The 24,410-nt window shown below is 38.9% G+C and overlaps 1 protein-coding gene across 1 annotated transcript; it reads left to right on the top strand.

The window, feature by feature from the left end:
- Positions 1-1,994: 1,994 nt before the first annotated feature.
- On the top strand, positions 1,995-6,547 carry LOC139732250 (monocarboxylate transporter 7-like). The gene is made up of 4 exons (XM_071643125.1): positions 1,995-2,210; positions 3,363-3,500; positions 4,566-5,465; positions 6,429-6,547. The coding sequence occupies exons 1-4, from the start codon at positions 2,006-2,008 to the stop codon at positions 6,545-6,547; spliced, it is 1,362 nt and encodes a 453-aa protein (XP_071499226.1). The 5' UTR covers positions 1,995-2,005.
- Positions 6,548-24,410: the final 17,863 nt, after the last annotated feature.

Genomic DNA, 24,410 nt, shown 5'->3' with positions numbered 1-24,410 from the left:
GGTGTGAGGTTATAGTTCCCAGAGATATCAAAGAACTGAAAATGTTTGATAACATTGTTGGAAAAAATGTAAATGACTTGTCACACAAGAATAAACAATATCAAATCAAATCAATTTGTCAAATCAAACTGAGGAAAACCATTAAAATTTAGTCATGAAACTAAGAAACAAATCCTATCCATCAGACCTATAGGTGTAATGGATAGGATTTATATAGTGCCCCTAACATTATTGGCATGTCTAGATGTGTCTTTACCTAATATCACTTGTAAAATCACTGAATCTATGAATCTGTGGACATGAAATCACAAATAATTTTTTTATGTAAATCAGCACGAATAATTACTTGATTTAGTAACCTGAATCTGATTCGTGCATAAATGCATGAACTTCAATAAGAATAGTGTTGAAACTATACTAAAACATGCATAACTATAGTAATAGATGTAAGTAGTAGTTTATTGTTTGCGTTTAATACAAGCAGTCCTAGTTCCAAGGGATACTCGGAAACTAACACTTTCAACTGATTCAAAACACATGTGAAAGAGTTATATCTAATGTCCCAAAACTTGCCCATACCTCTATATTGCCTGCCACTTTTTGTTTTTAATAATTTCGCCGGTCGCCAAGTCAGACAATTCAAATAAAGTAGCTGATGATAATTTGTAGTCTGCAAAGCTCCTATAGTTAGTTTTGCAAATTGTTTATTTTTGACCTGAAACAAATGGTTATCCCTAACAAATTGGTAAACCTTTATGTCATAAAATCTTCATTTTTTTTGTTTTTTGTTGCTTATGACATATGAGCTCTCAATTTGAGGACGGCATAAATGCACCTAAAGTATTGTAACGCCAGCTTATCTGCGATGAGGTGACTAGAGGGGTGTCTGCCCAGAGATAAAGGTCAATGAAAACTCACGGAGGAAAAGAAATTTAATGAAGCGTTTTGTCAGATTTCTTCTGGCAAACCGTTATGAGCTATTGAAATCCTTCCCTCTGAACTGCTGAATGGCTGAGAGAAAAATTTCCCGACATATTTGTCTGACAAAACATTTCATGAAATACTTCCTGAAATTCGCGGATACATTTAGAGGTGTTGTTTATAGGGGGGGGGGGGGTCTTCGAGGCAGGAAAAGTTTTCGGGGATTCAGAATTGTTGCACTTCTCAGTTTTATACTGCATGATTTCAAAGTTAGGGCACGAGCATTACAGGCGTAACATATAACATAATTCAGCAAGTTTAGATTTGAGTCAGAAATCGTCTCTTTATTACATCAGTTGGTACCTCTGAATTTCTGCGATGAATATTGTAAATTGAAAAAAAAAATCCAACAGAATTCCGAACATCTCCTTAAGATATGAATGTGTACACCTTCATTGTGCATCTCTGTATTCATGTTCCACTGAGGAGTGCCTTAGGTTATGTTGAGGAATGAATAACCGGCACAATTCACCCTATGATAGTCAAAATGTAAGGGAGAAACATATTTCATTATTATAATTCATGAAATGCAGAAAAAAAATCGGTCGCAAATATGCCCATGCAAAAGACCAGGGAGTACTCCCCTTTAGCTCCATCGCTGTTTCTTATCAAAGTGCTTAAATTATAAGGACACCTTATTCCAGTAACAATCATCAATTTTACGTTAATACAACTCTGCAATTATGATGGAAAGGACGTAACTCATGTTTGTTTGGTTAAAGGGACATTGTTGATCATATTTGCATTAAAATAAAAATATTTTTAGATATTCATCTACTCTCCACGTAAGTGATTTCCTGGTATTACCATCATGACCTTGATAACTACAGTGCATTGTACGGATGATTAGGCGAAGGCTCGGTCAAACAACGTAGCTAACAAAATATGAAATATGTGAAAACAGTTTAAGTGTGATTTGCTTATACTTTCTTTTACCCCTCTACGCTTGCACAGAATTGTAACTTACGGAGCCAAACCATAAGGACGCCAAACAGGTGTGAAGGTAAACATAGCAGTGATAACAATGGGTGACTCTAAGCATCCACGCCCCCGAGCCAGCTGGAAGGAGTGGATACTCGTTGTATGTCTTTTCTTCATCTCCTTCATCGAGATGGGATTAGTTAAGAGCTTCAGCGTCGTTCTGGCCGATCTCGTCTACCAGCTGGACACCGACTACGGAACCCTCGGGACCGTAATCGGACTCTATCACGGTGTATCCTTCTTCATCGGTTAGTTTCCTCGTCAGCCGGACATGATTTGTGGGCTCAAAGAAATTACAGATCTGTACAACTTCCACAGAGTCTAATACGTCGCTTATCTTTTTTTTTTTTCTGTAAATAATTGTTTAGGTAATCTATCCAGCCATAATAACAATAGGCCTTGGAGAGTGTCACAAAAGATTCATACTGACTTAAAATGTGTGAGTTCCAAATCCGATAAAATCAAAGTAGCGTTAGTGGTGCTTCAAATGGTTTGCAGCAGTCGCCCTCACAAAAAGCGTGTCTTAGTTTTACTTGATTATTGTTCACTCTCAGTCGTTATCAATATTTTTTATCTAGGCAAAATAAATATGAAAATGAGGCTCTTCTTCTTTTTAATATACCTCGCACATTTTTTTTCCTCTCTTTTCCTTTGGTTGATGGATCATTGATTGGAGAATATGCTTCTTATCTACACACAATAAATATGCACCCTCATCAACAGAACTTACCTTTTAAAAGAAAAGGAAATGGTTTTGATAAGCAGCTTCAATTCACAAGGGTATTTCTGAATGTCGACTTCATTAATCTTTAAAAAAAAAAGAAATTCCGCATAATGTGTTGAGTCATGTCTGAGTAAAAACATATTCAACACAAAATGATACCTTTTCATTCTATTAACACAAGAGTCAGTTATGGAGGTGTATCAAACTTTTGCCCACGAGAGGGGGGGGGGGAGTAACAGTTTTCTTGCCCACAATTTTTCATCAAGAATCCGAAAAGTGTATTGAAGTAAATGAATCCTTACGTTAACATATTTTCACGAAACAGTGAACGTAGGGGCAAGCCCCTATGGAAATTAAATGAGGTGATCACTGCCCATCATTAATTTGTACACATACCAGAAAAAAACATGGGTTAGGAGAAAATATGACTCATACCAACGTAAAAGCCAGCATTGCAATACAAAGGACAACGTTTAGAACTATCCACATCATGAAATTAGTTGCAGCTTAAATCTACTGTAGTTACATGTTTTATATTCTGTTTCACCAACACTTCGTATATCATTATTCTCCTTGCTTGATTCTACCTGTACTGGGTAGATACAACTTGACAATGAAGTGTGTGTATGTGTGTGTGTGTTTATTTGAAATAAGTTGTGTCTTTCGTGTCTTGCAGCACCACTCGTCGCACCTATCTTGGAGAAACTTCGACTGAAGATGGTAGCTGTCCTTGCCTTCGTCAGCGGGGCGAGTCTCTGCCTAACGAGCTTCTCTGGAGGACTGTTCTTGTTCACTGTGTCGCTCCTCATATCCGGCAAGTATATCAATTTGCAAACAGACTGAGGGGTGGGGTAGAGGGCGGGAAGGATTGGAAGGGTACAGGAGGGGTGCAGGGGAGGAAGAGTGGAGTGTAATTGGAGGGAGATATCTTTAATATACAGGCATGACAGCGCTATACATAAGCGCTGGCCAAGTGTCGCGGGCCACTGAAAATTGATGTTTGGACACCAAATTTAACTAAAAAAAGAAGCTTTTTCTTGGTAGCCCTCTCGAGCACTTACGATTTGTAAAAAATGAATTTTTATACTTTCGTTTACTTACAAGGTAAGGACATCTGCTTTTCGGGCCAGGAAAATTTCAGATTCAAAGACCTTAGTGGTGCGAACGGGTGGCCAGAGAAAAAAAAAAGTGATTGTCAACTCTTGTGTTTATCATAGATCATACAACTCTCAGCCCCACTTTCCTCAATCAATCGCATTACTATATCATTTTCTGACCAATATCTGAAGTTGACAGTGGGGTGGGTATATATGATGGGAAAAGAATTGGAAGGGAGGTGGATACGACGGGAGAGAAGGGAAGAGGAGGGTAGGATATTGGAGGAAAGAGAAATGGGGGAGGGTTGTTGAAAGAAAATTAATTGTCGATCAATGCTTTCCTCACGACTTCTCTTAACCCACCGACCATGCGAATCTGTCGTGATCAGTGCCACGTCTATTTGGTGATCTGAGAATCTCAAAAGAAGCGGGTTAAGACTAGACATGAAGTTGAAGAAGGATGAAATCGTCATCCCATCAAGCTGAAGTGTGCATCATCGTTGTGACTGCTGTTTAGTTTGGTTTGCTTGCTTTTTTTTATTTCTATCGCTGTTTTAACTACTGTCTGATACAAATTAAACCTATCCATTTAGGCTTGTCCATTTTTTTTTAAAGAATGTAAATCAGAGTGAACATGGAGTGGCCTTTCAGCGTTCCAGTTGAGTTTCATTTGGAACAAGCTCGTAGTGACAATAGTACGTGACACGAGTTTTGGATGCCTCAAGATGAAAAACAAAATAATTTTCCTTTTCCTCTCTTCAACCCCCTCCCCCCGTTAATAGGGATATCCTTTGCATTCGTTATTGTCTGCATCTTCGTCGAATTTCAACGAAACGTGCATGAGAATTTCGCCCTCAAGTTCGGCATCGGTCACTGTGGCAACGCCTTCGGGATGATTCTCATTCCAATCCTGACCGAGACCATGAGGGAAGTGTTCGGCTGGCGAGGAGCCATCCTCCTGCTGGGAGCCATCGGATTTCACATGTCTATGTTCATGTATCTCTTCGCCGTAGCGATCGAAAGTATCGGGGCACCAATCAAGACGTCTGTGAGTCAGAATGGAGGCAAAGTTGAACCAACCGAAAGCGCAAGCTACGAAATGGATGACGACCACGTGGACGAAACATCAAGGCTGACCAAAAACGGTGACTCCGACAAATCTTCATCAGCCACTGCCTGGTGCTTGAGATTGGGACGAGGGATCTGTAAGCTATTTGGATTATCTATTGTCTTCGAGGAACCCTACACAATTCCGCTCTACATATTCTTCTCACTTGGCGGTCTCATCAACGTTGCCTGGGTGGTGTTCCTAATCCCCCACGGTGTAGAAAGGGGATACCCTCTCTCCACGGTCGTCTTCTTGGCGGCTTTTGGAGGAATTGGAAACGCGGTTGGCCGTATCATCCAGGGCCCAATCGTCGACAGGAAATGGTTGTCGAGTCTCGATCTCAACTTGCTCCTAGCTTTCACAAATTGCATCGTGTTCGCATTCGATCCCCTTACCTTGGCCTTCTGGCATCTAGGGCTTGCTGCGTTCATCACTGGAGTGACTATCGGAGCCAGGATGTCGCTCCACGTCGTGACACTGCGGCAGTACATCCCACCAGAAAAGTTCTCCTCGGCGTTTGTATTCTTCTGCCTGGCATACGGCATTGGAGAACCTTTAGGAGGTGTTATGGCTGGTAGGCAGATCGCAATGATTGCAAAACCCGCTTATAATCAAATTAGACAGCAAATCTAACACTTAAACTCGATCAGTGATTGTGTTACCCAGCACTAACTATAACCCAGGATACAATACATTTATTTTAGCATAGGAAACTTTGCTGGGACAAAAAAAAAAATAAATAAGAAGAATCTCCAAATACTTCAATGAGCCAAAAGTCATAACATGTGAAGACGCATGTTATCATTTATCTCTGTTGTTTGACTGTTGGTTTAGCACGGTGAGATAGTCATAGTGCGTTATATAGACATGGTTTTCGATACACCAAGTTTTAAGTTCAAGTAAGTATATGCAAGTCAAATGCATATTTATGTTGTGTTGTTTCATAAAGCGTTCAACTGAATCTTAATACCTAACAGCAATAGTAATGATAATAGCAATGATTTCAAAATAATTTTTGTCTTTCTTCTTCAAACGCAGTACGCCAACAGGAGCAAAAAATAAAAATAAAACAAGATGTATGCTGCATGCTGAGAATAACTTGCAATGTATGTTGTTAATTATTACAATGTCATATGCAATAAAAAACATGCAAGATATGCTCAGTCTATGGAAAGGTGTATTCCCATGTCTTTTGTGTAAGCAAATCTTTGCCATAATTCTTTTATCAATATTGTTTGTTGTCTGTTTGTGTGTGTATTTTGTTTTGTTTCTGTTTTTGTTTTTTGTTTTTTTTTCTTTGCTTTACGTTGCATGACGAAGTTGAATCTTCCTGTTTCTGTTTTATGTTCGCGAAACATAACGTCAAATTGAGACCATGGGGACTTCCTAGTGCATAAAGTAATTATGCGCCATGCTTATCAGCATGGCGTCATTTGCTCAGTGAAAGGAATGGAACGACTATAGTCTTTTTGAGGGTTTTTAAAAATATCTTGAAATCTTTCATCACAACTATCATGATATACTATCTTTTACATAGGATCTCTCGCGCAGAGGTTCACCCTCACTGTGGCATTCATGGCGCTCGGCGGGATTGAATTCTTCTCCTTTCTTCTTCTGTTGCCCGTACGGTACTGCTTGTCAACCATAGAGACCTAACACCAAAGTCATGCGACAGGGTGAAAAAGAGGACTATGCACAGGTTGCGGCTGGACGGAAACAAATGCCTGGAATTTGCAGCTTACTCGCACGTATCGGAATAACTGTGAACAATGGCATTAATAGTCACATAATCTTGTTTCATCATTGAATGAAACATGAAACATGATTTGATGACGGCATTTTTTGATATAGAGATATGTACAGTCCTATATTGAAGGTTATCGAGTATTACAGAAAGATAGAAACAGGAATGAAGGAGGCCTTGTATTAAATGCAGATGGCATATCAGTGTGTATAGATTGAGGACTGTACCATCAATACAATTTAGGGGAGATTGTCAGGGATGCCAAAAAAAAAAATATGGGTGTATATGTTGGATGTGCATACCTTAGAAAACTGGTCATTGAGGCAATGTAAGTACGATGAAGGCCTATATCCGATTTTTCTAACAACGAGTTGCACTTTCTCATTAACCTACAGAATTTAGTGGTACATGCATGTGTAGAAGATTGATTTTGTGCTCTTGTCAGTTCACTTCTGCATTGAGCCCATATTAATTCATAAGGATTGTCAAAAAGGGCATATTTGCCGTTTCCTGAATATTTTCATGCTTTTTATCTAAATTCCCCCCAACTATCATTTATTTCGTTTTCCCCTATGGCTGGAAATAGCGTTTTATATATGGGTGAGAATTTTGAACGATGTACAATTGCCAATTTTCGCACTTTATAACATTCTTTCCCTTAGAACACGCCAGGATGATCTAAGAAACCAGATTTTTTCATGTCATCTCAAAGATTGGTAAATTTCCTTTCAGGAAATATATGGTTTGGTTGACTTTTGCCTGATATTTTTCATTTGACAAGGACTTAAAGCGTAAAAATACGGTAAAAACGCTATTTTCACAATAATTTTTGTTTTTCAAACTAATGATGTGCATTTTTTATGGTACGTGGCATCTAATATCTGACCATGTTCTGGATCTGACATATCATGGGTATGTACCACAAAATTATAAGAACTTTATGAGCACGTTTGAAATTACAGAGAACAATTGAAATATCACAGTCCTAAACAGACGAACGTCCGTGATGCTTTTATTTCTATCGCTGCTGCAAATTCTACTTTGTTGTCCCAACTGTAACGAATAGAAAATTTGGTGTTCCACCTAATGAACATATCTTGCAAAAATTGTACGTCTGCTGGCTGTATATGGGACGTAATATTCTTTTATCCAAAATTATACTCAGTTTTCGTCACGGACGTGCTTCCGCTATTCTCTAACAAAGATCGTAGTCCATTAAACGTTATTGGCGATATTGTTCTGAGGCGTAATCAACTAAGATCTAGCCACACGATAATATGTTTGATTTGAGTTTCTGTCCATCCTTTGTCAAATAGGAACCGAAATTATATTCTTAGACGAATCTCCGAGGAAAAAAGAACGTCCGTGATGATTAAAACGTTTTCGAGTGGGACACCATCTTGCTTTGATGGCGAAGGTGCATTTTACCTTTGGCTCTCTAGCGGAGGAGCTGCATGTCATTTTTGGAGCGGACTGAGGTTCGTCCGCAGTTTTTGGACCATGCAATTCACCGAAAACCGAGCAAATAATTAATATTTTCTCTGAAAATTCACCTCCTGATCCTCCTCTGAGCAATGCATTTGTTGTAAGGATGTCAAATTTCTTATAATTTGCATTGACCTTTTTCAAATTTTTCAAAGAGTTGGGAAGGCTAGGTACTCTCTGCCGATTAGTTATCCGTCCTGGAGCATGACCCTTGTAGTAGAACGAACGTCCGTGACAATTCCAGCGAATGTCCGTGACGTATGCAATCCCTCCGATAGGGATATCTTGTCCCGAAAGTGTCCTGTATTCTTTAAAACTTTTGGCTCCAATAGCGACAAATAAAGTTTTACAAAGTAAACAATGAGTTTAGAGCAGTAGTTTCAGAATTTTTAAGGCGTTATGTGATCATGATGAACGAACAGTTGAAAATTTACTCACAATTTTACGCTTGTTTTCCCTCTAATTATACAAAAACAGCTTAACACTGAAAACAAAGTTATAGGAAATGGAATTTTGCGTAATCTGTAATTTCTGTGCATTTAAATTTCTTTCTAATGAGGTTCTGGAGACAATTTGTACTGTTACAGGTTCTGAAAGTTTCGCTCACGGACGTTCTGTCCGAGAAAGGAAATTTCTGATAATTACAAATATATCACTGCACATAAAGTTAATGTTAGTTGAAAATATTACCAAATCACCGAGCCGCTCACACCCGAAAGTGAATAACGTTCATCACTCAATTTACCTGTAATAACAAACGGAAAACGTTTTGGTGACGGATGTTCGTTGGTAGAATAAGTCAATGGATTACATAGAAGGAGAAAGAGGATCAGTGCCACTTTTTAGTGACAGGTGCGCCAAGTGTTTATCTTTTGAGTATGGTAGCTGCCGTCTCAAACAGAACACATCCAGTTTTGGTCTCCATAACGGACGTTCGCTGTAATTGTCATGATATTAAATGCCTTAATTTATTCTTATTTTTCTCTTCGTGACGATTCTTCTCTCATTCCCTCAATAACCTGAACACGCTGCGACCAAACAGAAAACAAAATCAAAACAAAATAAACCAAAACAAATCCGAAAAGTGCTACGCAATCACATTCAGGATAATGACGGAAGAAGTCTGTAATGGGCATGTGTTGAATAAGAAACGGAAAAGTTTCAAAAGGACGTGGAGGCAGTTGAATGAAAATGACTGAGAAACAGAGAAGGGATCGAGCTCCAACACACAGAGAAAAGAATTGCCAGTGCACTGCCGTTATACCAAATTCCTCTGGAGAAGTTTTTGTTTGTTTGTTTATGATTTTTATTCATCGAAATGCCGTCACAAGCGAACAAAAAATAATGCAGTATACAATTATTGTCTGATGAAAACACACAGATACTCCGCTTATCATCACGTGGTGTTGTTTTATACTCATCACTGAAAAGCAATGTTCATTTGTAATTCTTTCTAAGATTTTTTTTTTCATTTTACATTGAAGAGACAGAGAGATCGTCAATTTGTTTGTGCTTTTGTGCTTACTTTGAAAACACATGTTTAAAAAAGTAATGATTAAGAATAGGTTTAAGGTTGCACTTTGATACGTTCGCTCTTCCAAAGATTCGTTACTCCGATGTCCAAAGGTTTGTTATTCCGAAAATGAAAAAAAAAAATGTTTGTAGTTAATTCAGGAGGTTTGTTATTAAAAATGTTCTTATTCCGAAAGTTTGATAGTCCGAAAAATAGATATCAAGGATCATTATTTTTAGGTCCGTTCTTCTAAAAGCGGAATGGGCCTGATATTCGTTTAGGTGAAAACGGTTATTATGAGGTTTTGAAATTTGGAGGATGTTAGTTGTTAATTTGTTTCTCTACATTAGGATAAGCGAACATGATTTTTCATGTTCCAATTAATAAACTTTTCGATTAACCTTCGGAGATTCCTATCATTTACCGAATAAAAAAGCTTCATAAAAATACGAACTCTATCAATTTTCGTATTGACAAACTGTATGAATAACGAGCCTCCGAAGTGACGCGCTACAAAATGTTTGTTATAAGAAACCATATTGTATAATATCGAAGTCACAAACATCCATCCAAGTTATATGGACTTATTGTGTCTTGTTATGACGAAACTTCGCAGTATGGAATCTATTATCATTTCTGACTAATATAATAACACAAATTCTCCTCGGTAGTAGTGTGTAGCACAAGGAGCAAACGCAAAGGGATTTCTTCCTAACGTATTTGTTTGCCTTCCCCAGCTAAACTTCGTATTTCTATAACGGAGCACGTTTCTGTTGTTTTTCTATGTTAATTCTTTGTCATAATTTTAGCCGTGACCATGTTCGTTATAACCAAATTTTGCATTGTAGACTTTATATAAATTTAGGACCTGAATCTTTACTTCATGATAACGAAATTTCCATAAATATATTCGTTCTCAAGGATGGACTACGTCACTGAGATTACACGTACGTTCGTACGTTCATTTACGAGAGATGGAAAAATTGTTTTCTTTGATTCCTCAGTATGAGAAGATAAACAAGCTTATATATAATTGAGAATTGGTAATATCTATTCAAGATTTTGCAGAGGAGTTTGTTCTCGACATGAAATTGCTGTTTGTTGTGAGTAGAATGCGTTTCCAACTCAAGAGAACTGCATTGTTCAATATCTTGTTTGTTCCGAATGTCCGTGAGCTACATGCGAACCTCCGTGATGAAAACTATGCTATGTTTGTTGGGTTATAGAGACTGCCTAGATCAGATACATCTGAAAAAGGTATGTTATTATTTGGGAATGAGGATTAAAGTATGGGATAGTGAAATAGGAGGTCAAAATATTGAGTTTCTGTAAAATGCGCGTAAAGTCGAGAAAGTGTTTAGCAGAAGAGCAATATTTCAACAGAAATGACGAATTTAGTTACATCATCAGTTGTCTACCATTACGTACAGGTTAGGAGTACAAGCTTGATATTCTGCAAGCACGTACATATGTCCCTTAAAATATTTCGTTAGGATTTTGAACTGAATCATATCTTTGCAAACTATGTTAAATGATATCTAAATGTATGTGCAGTACTATTCCTCATGGACGTTCGCTGCTCTGGACATGGTAAACTTCAGCGGTGAATAAAAACTTGTTCCTCTGGGAAAATCCTAGTATAATTGGGTTCATATTAAAGCTTGAGTTATACTCTTTCAGGTAAGATGAATGATTTGGAGAATTTCCTACTTTTTAAATTTTGTCTTGTTTTGGCTCAATTGTACATCGTTCAAAATTCTGACCCATATATATGTATATATATATATATATATATATATATATATATATATATATATATGTATGTATATATTATATACATATTAATATTGTGTGTGTTTTTTTGTATTTGTTCTGAAATGTCACGTGAGAGATAAAACGCATGGTACAGTTACTTACAGAAGAATGAAAGACGGTGGCCTCAACTTGTATGTAGGATGTAGAATGAAGTACTTGCAGTTGAAATCAAATGAAATCATGCGTGTCATGGATGTGCACGGAAAATAAACTTTTTCAAAAAATGTATATATTTACTTATAAACTTAAGGGGCCCTGAAATCAAAATGCATGTTGATTTGTGTTGATTTATGATACCCTAAACATCACTTTTGCCGTGAAACGAATATCTAGAAACATTCCATATCTTTTTAACGATTATTTTTTCTATTTTTCTTCAGATTACTTGGAAACGCCCACAAAAAAAAAAATCCTTCCACACCAATATTCTTGAGATGACCTCATCTGTCAATCATTGCTAATGTACTGAAATGTTTGATAAAAGACCTTGGAATGCACTTTCCTTTCGACTCAGCATAACTTGCATTTTTCTGTGATATCAATGTGACTAACAAAAGACATGGCGAGGGAACATGCAAGTTATGCTGAGTCGAGGGGAAGGTGCATTCCAATGTCTTTTGTTAAACATTTCAGTAACTAAGCAACGATTGACAGATGGGGTCATCTCAATTCGGAGAATATTGGTTGGGAAGGATTTTTTGTGGGCGTTCCCAAGTAACCTGAAGAAAAATAGAAGAAAAAAAATCTTTAAAAATATATGGAATCTTTCTAGATATTTGTTTAATCGGAAAAGTGATGTTGAGGGCATCATAAATCAACAGTAATCAACATGCATTTGGATTTCAGGGCCTTTTTTAAAAGGATGACATCAATTGAATTTGACGAAAGTAAATGTTACTGAAAAATAGATTGAGTGACTTTTCGAATGAGACGACATTTCTGGGGGATGCAGGGTTTGTTTGAAATATTTATTTCATTTCATTTCGTTATTTTTGTTTTCATTTTGAACTGCACAAACCCGAACGCTAATAAAAAGCAACAACATGCATATTCTACATAATTCTAATATGTAAAAATAAAGTTTATTTGCAAGATAAATACTGTAAAGCAAAGGCGCATACAGGTAGTCAACAATCTACCTTACTTTCTCATGCAATATGTTGGATCCTCAGGAAAATCATACGGAATACAACAAGGTTCCATTTGGGGTCTTCTTTTTTTACAATATAATCGACGACAGTCTTAAGGAGGAAATCCAGTCCAAACATTAGTCAGACTGTTAAACTAGAAATGTCGCTACTACGACTGGTATGCCTCCGCCATAATGCATGATTCTCCTAATAGGTCTAGATAGTACATGTGGACAATGTGTGATTACATTTTCACAAAATTGGCAAAATATCAAAATGACAAGTTTGTCACGAATGTGTTGAATGTTCAACTTCCTTGACCTAGGTTTAATTGGATGAATAGGAGAAAAAGTATTTGGGGATTTAAGGACTTTAACTTGACTTTGACCCATTCATACGTTTATGCATTGAGTAATTTTCAAGTTATGGAGAAAAAGTGCAATTTCTGTATTGAATAGTAAATCATTACCATTTTCATCTGGCCTTTGACCCTAAAATTCATAAGGTAACCACTGTCAGGCAGAACATGCATAAATATGTACTAAGTTTCAAGATAACTCGAGCCACTTCCGAGATATGGAGGAAAAAGTTAGTTCAGCACTTTCACTTGATCTTTGACCTTTTGACCTTTGAGGCAAAAAAGAACAGAAAAAAAACCTTTCCAGATAATCTCTATAAGGTTATACATGCATATACCACGTGTAACAAAAAAATAATACTGCTGGAATTGCATAGACATGAGGGAAATAGTAAATTTTGAAGTGTTGCCCTTGACCTTTGACCCCTGACCTTTGACCCCATGAACCCTGAATTGTCGAGATAATCACTGCCAGTCAGTACATGTATATATACAAAGTTCCATGAAGATTCTTGAGCAATTTCCAAGGTACGGAGAAAAAAGTGAAGTTTTAATATTTTTACTTGATCTTTGACCTCATGACCCTAAACTTTCACCAGAGAATCTTAATTGTATCCACTAATTTTCAAGAAAATATCTATAGGCATTGCATAGATATGGTGGAAATAGTGAAATTTTGTGTATTTGACCTTGACCTTTTGACCTTTGACCTCGAGCATGTGCACCCAAAAGTTGATAGGCACAACTCCACCCCCTAATACACATACATGCCAAGCTTCATTAGGATACCTCAAAAGGTTTTTTAGTTACGCTGTCCACAAAATTCATTACGGACGGAACAGGAAGGACGGACGGAAAGAAGGACGGACGGAAGAACGGACGGAAGGATGGACGGACGGACAACCCGAAAAATATAATTCCTCCGGCACCACTTTGTGGCGGAAGCATAAAAATAAAAATCTTACGAGTTAACGCTAAAGATTTGACGGAAATCGGATGAAAAATACGACAGTTATGACATTTTGAAGTTTCGTTAATTTCTGCAAAACAGTTCTTGTACAATGGACATGAATATGCAAATGAGTGAGTCAACCATGTCATACCCTCACTTGTTTTCCATTGATCGTGTACAAACATGACGAAAATTCGTTGTTTTTATCATTGACTTCTGAAACATGACGTTGTTCTTGGTTGAATAACTTCAGAATATGTGATCAGTTAGATATACGAGGATTTGAGTATCGGCCATAATTGCGTTTTAATGAAAATCTGGAAATTTCAAAAATTTACATATGTTCACACTATATGGTTAGTTGTGAGTGAATGACGCGCTCACTTTTCCATTTGCATATTCATATTGATTGTTGAAGAACGGTTTCCCCCTAAAGTAGCAAAACTTAAAAATGCCATTAACTTCCTTGTATTTCATCCGATTGCTAGCAAATCTATACCGTTGAACACATAACATTTTATTCTTTCTTATCAGACAGTATTCCATTATCTGTGTGCAGGTGACCCTAGTCTGTTTCGTACTGTAGCTCTGACAAAAATCAAGTAAACGGATCGTCAAACTCGACATGAGTCACATCAGTAGATGGATGTTTTGAATAAACCGATTCTCAATGTCAATAAACAAAAATGTCTTTTGAAAGAACATCCGATGTGATATCAAATGCAAAGCGATCAGCGTAAAATTGTAATACTGTTCAGCGCATCCAACTACAACCAACAGTAGATGACGAATTATGATTAAGAATTGAAATGGAATATTTATAACTAAACACACACTACATAACACAAAAGCAATTTAATAGATTTTCTAGCATGTCTTTGATATAGTTTAAATGGACAAAGGATTGAACAACATTCTATAATCATCATTATAATGCCTTTGTTCAATTATACTTTATGACCCTGCAAGAATTACGGAGAAAAGTTGCTCAAATTAAACAAAAGAACATAGAGAATATGATTGTCAGTCATAAATATAATGACATTTGTACAGAGAGAGGGAGAAACACAGCAAGAGAGCTGACACACATGTCTGATAATTACGTGACACTTTATCATCCCATATTAAGCAGACTTCTAAATAAGTGTTGCACGCTATCATGCATGCCTGTTGTAGTGCGCATATGAATAAGCGGCAGCATCAGAAGTTTAGCGTTCTGGCGATAACCACTGTGACTTGCCAATGCAGAGATAATCAACCAACATCTTATTTTCATCTTAAAAGTTATTAGACACCAATAACTTCTCTATGAGACATTTCATTGCAGGTAAACAAATCAGAAATTCAGAGGGTTTGCCCACACGAGACTAGTGTTGTCATAGAGAGAGGGGGAAAAGCAGTTTAAGGTTAAGATGATACATTCTCATGTTATCTGGAGACATAAACAGAGTGAGTTAAAAAACAAACAAACATTAGTTTGAAGTTGTTTTGTTTGAAGTATTAATATGGTATACATATGGGTTTCAATATTATAGTCTTTGCAGAGCTAGTTTCCCAGCATTTTTGGCACTTTTTTCATTTGGATCTTTGAATGATTAAAACAAATAATGTTGATAAAGAAAAAAAAATCTATACCATAACTGAATGTGCACACAAAAGGACACACACGCACACACCACACCCCCCTCCCCCTCCCCCTCAACACAATTACGAATTCACAGTGCAGTGTTAACATTCCCCCTTTTCTGAATAATCTTTTTTTTTTTCTTAGATCATCGCTGAATGTTCAATCTGGGCCAATACAAAATGTTGTATCAAAAGGAATCAACCAATGATAATCGTATATTGATTACATGTATTATGGCATAGGATTACGTTGTCACGATGTGACTGAGAGTGCGAGTGTGGAATGTGTGAGATTCCTTTTAGACCGGGGGCCCAGAGCATTTATTCAGCTGAAAAGGGTCACACTTTTTGATGGTCTCATCATGTAAGGATGTGGCCAAGGGTCAATAAAATGAATTGCTGGCAAGTCACATCCTGTACCGTAAGCCTAGGGGCCACAAAAAGGGACCCCGAAAAATCGATTTATTCAGCCGAAGGGGGTCACGGACAAAAGTTGGTGGATATTGTTCCTTTGGGTGTACTTATCATGAAAACAGCAATGCCAGCTATTTTATCCTGTACGGGGCCCCAGACAGTAGCTCCAAAGGGCCCCACAAATATGGTGTTATTCAGCTGAAAAGGGTCACGGCTAATTTCTTTTGCAATGGAAGTAGTTCCCATCAGAGATATCCAAAACACCAATGCCAGCTATTTTATCCTGTACGGGGCCTCAGACAGTAGCCCCAAAGGGCCCCACCCCCCAGCTAGGCCCTACGTACAAACACACACAAACATTGATTTTATTCAGTTGAAAAGAGTCACGGCTAATTTCTTTTGCAATGGAAGGAGTACCAATCAGAGATATCCAAAACACCAAAGCCAGCTATTTTATCCTGCACGGGGCCCCAGACAGTAGCCCCAAACTGCCCCACCCCCTCTAAGCCTACGTACAAACACACACACACACACACACACACATTGACTTTATTCAGCTGATAAGAGTAACGGCTAATTTCATTTGCAATGGAAGTAGTACCCATCAGAGACATACAAAACACCAAAGCCAGTTATTTTGTCCTGTACGGGGCCCTAGACAGTAGCCCCAAAGGACAAATATGGTCTTATTCAGCTGAAAAGGGTCACGGCTAATTTCTTTTGCAATGGAAGTAGTTCCCATCAGAGATATCCAAAACACCAATGCCAGCTATTTATCCTGCACGGGGCCCCAGACAGTAGCCCCAAACTGCCCCACCCCCTCTAAGCCCTACGTACAAACACACACACACACACACACACACATTGACTTTATTCAGCTGATAAGAGTAACGGCTAATTTCATTTGCAATGGAAGTAGTACCCATCAGAGACATACAAAACACCAAAGCCAGTTATTTTGTCCTGTACGGGCCCTAGACAGTAGCCCCAAAGTGCCCCCTTTTGCTTTATTCTCTTTATTGTTTGCATATCTTCTTCTTCTTAAATATGCGCTCCTTCGTCTTCATTTTCGCGACAACGACAACGTTCTCCTCCTCATCATCAGTTTTGCTGTTCTGGCAAACATTTTCCAGCGTATCGGCTACGTTCGATTTTAGAGCGGCGAGAGCGGAAGACATGCATAATTGAGTCTGGGAAAGCGTAGGAACAGCGTAGCTAAAGCGGCCAACAGCGTTATCGAAGCAGGAATGAAGCGTCGTAGGAACAGGCCTTGACTTTATACGAGAGTAGAGAACTTAGTGAGAGCGTCGTTAAAGCGGGAAGGTCGTGCTTTGATCAAGAAAGCGGCCCAGCAGCGGGACAATGTCGTCGGTGTCTAGTTTAGACTATATTTCCCGTTCTGTGCCGCTGTTACTACGGTCAGAAAAAACCTGGAATTGTTAAGCTCATCCCGCGGTATTTACACTGTCACTGCTCTCTCCCCGTTTGAGCTACGATTCAAAATAGGTCAATCTTGATGGGGAGATGAGGAAGAAATTTTGAACCAGTTCAAAATTTCTTCCCGATCTGTAAAATTGTCAGATCCAACCCCATCACCCAAACGCTGCTGCTACGATGCTCCCGGTCCCCGTACACTTTTGCCGCTCTCTCCCGATCTGACAGATTGAACAGATCGGGATGCAGATCTTGATAGTGGAATACATGTGGGGACACTTTAGGAACACTCCGTGGGGCCCCGTACAGCTATATAACTGGTTTCGGTGTTTTTGATACCTCGTTGAGTACTACTTCCATTGCAAAAGAAATTATAGCAGTGATTCTTTTCACTTAGAATAAAATAATACGGGAGCATTTTCCAGCTACTGGCTGGGGGCCCCTTGACTGGATGGGTTTGTGTTTTACGTATCTCAGCTGTTAATTCATCTGCCAAGGAAAATAGGCATACATGACTCTTTTCAACTAAAAACACTTAATTCATATGGGGTGGAAATACCTTGGGGCTATACCTGTCGAGGACCCAGCATCGCAATATCGCACCTCTTTTAATCGAATTCTTTAATGTTGAATTAAATTTAGCAAAAATTTCGCCTAGATGACATGGTAGTTCAATGTCGTATTAATCTCTTCATTCAAATCTATTTCGAAACATTCACATTACCTCTAACCTTATTCTAAATAACACTTTTTCAACTGAAATCCATATATAAGACAAGTACCATTCCACTATCCGTTCATTCATAAATTCATAATGATATAGTCACGTGATTACATGCTGCGCTCGTTCATTCACATTGATTTCTGGCCATCTAATTTAACATGTTCTGCAGTCAATTAAACAGAAATGTTCATGCTTGGCCTCTTTCCTTAGTTTCTTTCATCGTAGTTATTGTTTTGTAAGCATCATAGCATTTCATGTTTTCGTATTCGTTTAAGAGACTTTGACACCATTTTTTTTAACGTACTTTTTGAATCCAAAGAAGTAAGAAGCCACAAATTATCTGGCCGTTACGAGCGCTTTATTACGAGCGGTCGGCCAGTTCCAAGAAGTCAAGGTTATGATCCTTAAACGTTTTTTTTTTTTTTATATATAATTCTTTCTATGTGTTCTAGAGATATACGTCTGTATGTATTGTGCTGTCATGACTATAAAAAATGAAGTTAATCTGCATTACTGGTACACGTATAGGCCTATAATGACATGTATACGAAAGAGAAGGAGCGTTTCCAGTCTGGTTACAGAACAACCAAATCCAGTTATACTACATAAGATATATCTGAATATGATACTTTTACTGCTTTATAACATTAATTTATAGATGAAACGAAAACACACATAGAAAGACATGTTAAAATGATCTGAAACAAAGAAATAGCATGATTTGAATTTGAATGAACACGTTTGGAATTTGACTGTCTTTCGCGAAATTTAATGACTGAAATACCCTTTTCGGCAAGTCAAGGCGAATTTGAATGAACGTAGGGTATACCAGCCAATTTGAATACCCATTTTACGAATTCGAACCTTCTATCAAATGAACCAACAAAAGTGCGAAATTGGCTGGGAAAACCTAACTGGCTTTGATGTTTTGGGTATCTATGATGTAAACTAAGGCCTACTTCGATTGTAAAAGAAAAACAACTATGACTCTTTTCAGCTAAATGATGTCATAATGATTATGTGGGGGAGGGGCACTTCATGGCTAATGTAACCTGGGCCCAGTACAAGATGAAATGACTGGTTTTCGTAATATTAGTATGGTCACCTTGGTTGTGCACTATACAGGAGTATGCTTCCTTTGCAAATTTCTTGAGTGTTTTGCTACTGTAACCTATAGGACCCCGTATACAGGATAAGATGACTTGCTTTAGTGTTTGTGATATCTCTGTTCAGTAGGCCCTGATATTAACGTTACAAAAGAATTTGTAAGACCATTTTCAGGTGATTCACAGTACATGACCTGTATAATGGATGGGACACTGTGGAGCTACTGTCTGGGACTCTGTGCAGGATAAAATATTAAACTAGCCTTGGTGTGTTGAATATCTTATTACAAAAGAATTTGTAAGACCATTTTCAGGTGATTCACAGTACATGTATAATGGATGGGACACTGTGGAGCTACTGTCTGGGGCTCTGTGCAGGATAAAATATTAAACTAGCCTTGGTGTGTTGAATATCTCTGATAGGTACTTCTTCCAGTGCAAAAGAAATTACCCGTGTTTGGGGCTATACTGTGCGGGGCCCCGTACAGGATAAAATAACTGACTTTGGTATTTTGGATATCTCTGATGGGTACTACTTCCATTGCAAAAGAAATTAGCCGTGACCCTTTTCAACTGAATGAAACTAATGTGTGTGTGTGTGTGTGTGTGTGTGTGTGTGTGTGTGTGTGTGTGTGTATGTATGTGGAGAGGGGGGGGGGCACTTTGGGCTACTGTCTGGGGCCCCGTACAGGATAAAATAACTGGCTTTGGTGCTTTGGATATCTCTGATGGGTATACTTCCATTGCAAAAGAAATTAGCCGTGACCCATTTTGGCTGAATGAAACTAATGTGTGTGTGTGTGTGTGTTGGGGGTGTACTTTGGGGCTACTGTCTGGGACCCCGTACAGGATAAAATAACTGGCTTTAGTGTTTTGGATATCTCTGATGAGTATGCCTACTACTTCCAATTGCAAAAGAAAGTAGCCATGACCCTTTTCACCTGAATAAAATCAATGTGTGTGTGTGTGGGGGGGGGGGGGGGGGAGGGAGCAATTTGGGGCTACTGACTGGGGCCCCGTGCAGGATAAAATAGCTGGCTTTGGTATTTGGGATATCTCTGATGGGTACTACTTCCATTGCAAAAGAAATTAGCCGTGTCTCTTTTCAGCTAAATGAAACTAATGTGTGTGTGTGGGGGGGGGGGGGGGGAGCTCCTTTGGGGCTACTGTCCGGGGCCCCGTACTGGATAACATAGCTGGCTTTGGTGTTTTTGATATCTCTGATGGGTACTCCTTCCATTGCAAATGAAATTAGCCGTGACTCTTCTCAGCTACACGAATAAAATCAATGTTTGTGTGTGTTTGTACGTATGGTCTATGGGGGTGGGCATAGGCGTACCCAGGATTTTTTAGAGGGGGGTGTTCAGTGGCGTACCGTGGGTCAAGACATTGGGGGGGGGGAAGCGCACCTCATGGAAGCAACATCAGAATTGCATAACTGTACAATTAAATGCGAGCGAGCGGAGCGAGCGAGCTTGAAAATTTTGACATTTTAAGTCCCAAAACTGCCGTTTGAAGCTATATATAATAATATATGTATGTATATATATATATATATATATATATATATATATACATATATTTCCTTTGCAAATTAAGGGGATTGCACCGGGTGCTACTGCTGGCAGTTGCTGGCAGTAACATCAGGAGAATGGCATAACGATTAAATGCGAGCGAGCGAAGCGAGCGAGCTTGAAAATTTTGACATTTTACAGTCCCAAAACTGCCGTTTGCAGCTATATTTTTTCGCTTTAGAAATTAAGGGGAGGGGGCGCACCGGGCGCAACTGCTGGTAATTACTGACAGCAACATCAGGATAATTGCATAACGATTAAATGCAAGCGAGCGAAGAGAGCGAGCTTGAAAATTTTGACATTTTACAGTCCCAAAACTACCGTTTGTAGCTATATTTTTTCGCTTTAGAAATTAAGGGGAGGGGGCGCACCGGGCGCAACTGCTGGTAATTACTGACAGCAACATCAGGAGAATTGCATAACGATTAAATGCGAGCGAGCGAAGCGAGCGAGCTTGAAAATTTTGACATTTTGCAGTCCCCAAATCTGCCGTTTGTAGCTATATTTTTTCGCTTTAGAAATTAAGGGGAGGGGGCGCACCGGGCGCAACTGCTGGCAATTACTGACAGCAACATCAGGAGAATTGCATAACGATTAAATGCGAGCGAGCGAGCTTGAAAATTGTGACATTTTACAGTCCCAAAACTGCCGTTTATAGCTATATTTTTTCGCTTTGGAAATTCGGGGGGGGGGGCGCACCGGCGCAACTGCTGGCAATTACTGGCAGTAACATCAGGAGAATGGCATAAACGGTTAAATGCGAGCGAGCGAAGCGAGCGAGCTTGAAAATTTTGACATTTTACAGTCCCAAAACTGCCGTTTGTAGCTATATCTTTTCGCTTTAGAAATTAAGGGGAGGGGGCGCACCGGGCGCAACTGCTGGTAATTACTGACAGCAACATCAGGATAATTGCATAACGATTAAATGCGAGCGAGCGAAGCGAGCGAGCTTGAAAATTGTGACATTTTACAGTCCCAAAACTGCCGTTTATATTTTTTCGCTTTGGAAATTCGGGGGGGGGGGGGGCGCACCGGGCGCAACTGCTGGCAATTACTGGCAGTAACATCAGGAGAATGGCATAAACGGTTAAATGCGAGCGAGCGAAGCGAGCGAGCTTGAAAATTTTGACATTTTACAGTCCCAAAACTGCCGTTTGTAGCTATATTTTTTCGCTTTGGAAATTCGGGGGGGGGGGGGGGCGCACCGGGCGCAACTGCTGAAAATTTTGACATTTTACCGTCCAAAAACTGTCGTTTGTAGCTACATGTATATATTTTTTTCGCATTGGAAGGAGGGGGCACCCGGTGCGCCCCCTGGATCCGCCACTGGTAGTCAAGGGTGTCGGTTTATGTTCATGATTGGGGGAGGTATGACCAGCGAGGGGGCGTCGAAGTGACCAAGCGGGAGAAGGATGTCCAAAATCTGCACTTTATATAGAGCATCCCCTAATTTGTTTGTGTTTGTGTGTGTGTGTGTTTCATATAGATGGAAAAGTTAGGAAATAGCCAAGGTCAAGTCTTATATTGGCAATGCAAGGCATTTTAATATAGACTAGTATGTAAAGCAACACTGCAAAATCAATGATCAAGCTTTGATAGCAAATGTGTACAACCTATCAAACATTGCGCAACATTGCAGCGACTCTTTTTGCCATTCCGATATTCTGAGTACACTGCGCACATCCTGCTTGTATTCAAAATGCCAACCAGGAATCACGCTGAATCAGAATCTTTTGTCGTCTCCGGGCTTTTTGAACAATGTTATACCTCTTTAATTATTATGGTTAAAAGAAATCTTAGAAAAATATCTTTTTTTCTTGATCATCCTTTCATGTCGATTTCAAAAGCAGTTTACTAACCCTTGAATTTCCATTTTCGTAGGTTTTTTTTCTTTTGTTTTTTTTTTTACCAGCGGATTGGGGGTGGGGCACGTGCCCCCCCCCCCCCCCCCGCCATGCCCCGTAGTTACGCCACTGTTCCTAGACCTAGATATCTAGTGAATTTTAGGCGCAATAAAGTCATCCAACCACAATTTGTAGACTCACACTCACACAGTTTTAACTTTCAGTCATTGAAAAAATGCATATCTACTATTACTAAAGATTACCAAGTCCATGTCCTATTACTAATTACTTTGAGTAGCAAGTAACTTGCTACTCCCAGAGCTTCCAGAGCTTGCTGTTTCCAGTAGGCTACTACACTGACTGTACTTAGTAGTCAGTGGCGTATCTAGGGAAAACGGCGCCCGTGGCAAGCGCGAAAATTGCGCCCCTAATTTCTGAAAAAGTGTTCAACCCCAACCCCCATCCCGGTAGGGACTTTAAAAAAGTCCTCATGATATGCTTTTTGAAGCACTTAAGAGGAGTCTTTTGAAGGTGATTTAAATGTAATAGGCAACCCTAAATGTTGATATATTTTGGCGAGCGAGCGCAGCAAGCGAGCCGAAAATTTTTATATTTCAGCTTTATACATAATATGGAATTTTTGTCATTTTTGGTTATTAAATCTTCGAATTACAATTCTAATCATAGTGACGGCCTTATAGATAACGATTTATACCAACAGTGTCCAACCCCATCCCGGTAGGGACTTTAAAAAAGTCCACATGATATGCTTTTTCAAGCACTTAGAAGGGGTCTTTTGAGGGTGATTTAAATGTAATAGATATTGAAGAATTTTCGCGAGCGAGTGCAGCGAGCGAGCCGAAAATTTTTGTATTTCAGCTTACAAAACATGGAATTCTTGTCATTTTTGGTTATTAAATCTTCGAATGACAATTCTAATCAAAAATAGTGACGGTCTTATAGATAACGATTATACCAACAGTGTTCAACCCCAATCCCATCCCGGTAGGGACTTTAAAAAAGTCCACTTGATATGCTTTTTCGAGCACTTAAAAGGGTTTTTTGAGGGTGATATAAAATCTGATAAATTTTGATAAATTTTGGCGAGCGAGCGCAGCGAGCGAGCCGACAATTTTTGTATTTCACCTTACAAAACATGGAATTCTTGTCATTTTTTGGTTATTAAATCTTACAATTCTAATCAAGATATGGTGACGGCTTCATAGATAACGATTAATGCCAACAAACTAAGGACTTGGAAAAATACTCTAAATTACTACGAGTGAGTGAGGCGAAATTTTTATATTTCCACGTCATCATTACGTTTTGTTCTTCTTATCTTTTTTTTTTTTTTGGATAAATTTTGGCGAGCGGGCGCAGCGAGCGAGCCGAAAATTTTTATATTTCAGCGTTACAAAACATGGAATTCATGTTTTGTTTTTATCTTGTTTGATTTGGTTTTCTGCCCCCCCCCCCCCCTCCCCCATTCTCCTTCCCCCCGTCCGGGCGAGGTTTTTTTCTTTTCTTCTTCTTCTTCTTTTTTTTTTCTCGCTTTTTTTTTATCACGAGCCCCCTTGCCCCCCCCCCCCCCCGATACGCCACTGTTGGTAGTTGATACTACTAACTTAGCATGCAATGTGCCAATAATAGGCTGCAGCGCAGCATGCATTGTACACACATATTATGCATCATACACAATTTACGGTACCGCGTACGGTATAATACCGGTAAACGGTGAACATTATGCGCAATGTATCTTCGCGATTCGGTCAGAAAGCAAAGCAGGGATCGGGAATGTCT

This window comes from Diadema antillarum, unplaced genomic scaffold (assembly GCF_040938485.1).
Source record: "Diadema antillarum isolate AM-2024a unplaced genomic scaffold, OU_Dant_1.0 seq00000407_RagTag, whole genome shotgun sequence".
Lineage (NCBI taxonomy): Eukaryota > Metazoa > Echinodermata > Echinoidea > Diadematoida > Diadematidae > Diadema > Diadema antillarum.
Note: the sequence above shows the minus strand (reverse complement) of the source record. Positions and strands in the feature narration are given on the sequence as shown.

Bases quoted from the DNA above. Each gene is read 5' to 3' on its own strand.
- LOC139732250 (XM_071643125.1), top strand. From the start codon at position 2,006: ATGGGTGACTCTAAGCATCCACGCCCCCGAGCCAGCTGGAAGGAGTGG. The intron at 2,211-3,362 runs GTTAGTTTCCTC...CGTGTCTTGCAG, and splicing joins CGGTGTATCCTTCTTCATCG to CACCACTCGTCGCACCTATC. The intron at 3,501-4,565 runs GCAAGTATATCA...CCCCGTTAATAG, and splicing joins TGTGTCGCTCCTCATATCCG to GGATATCCTTTGCATTCGTT.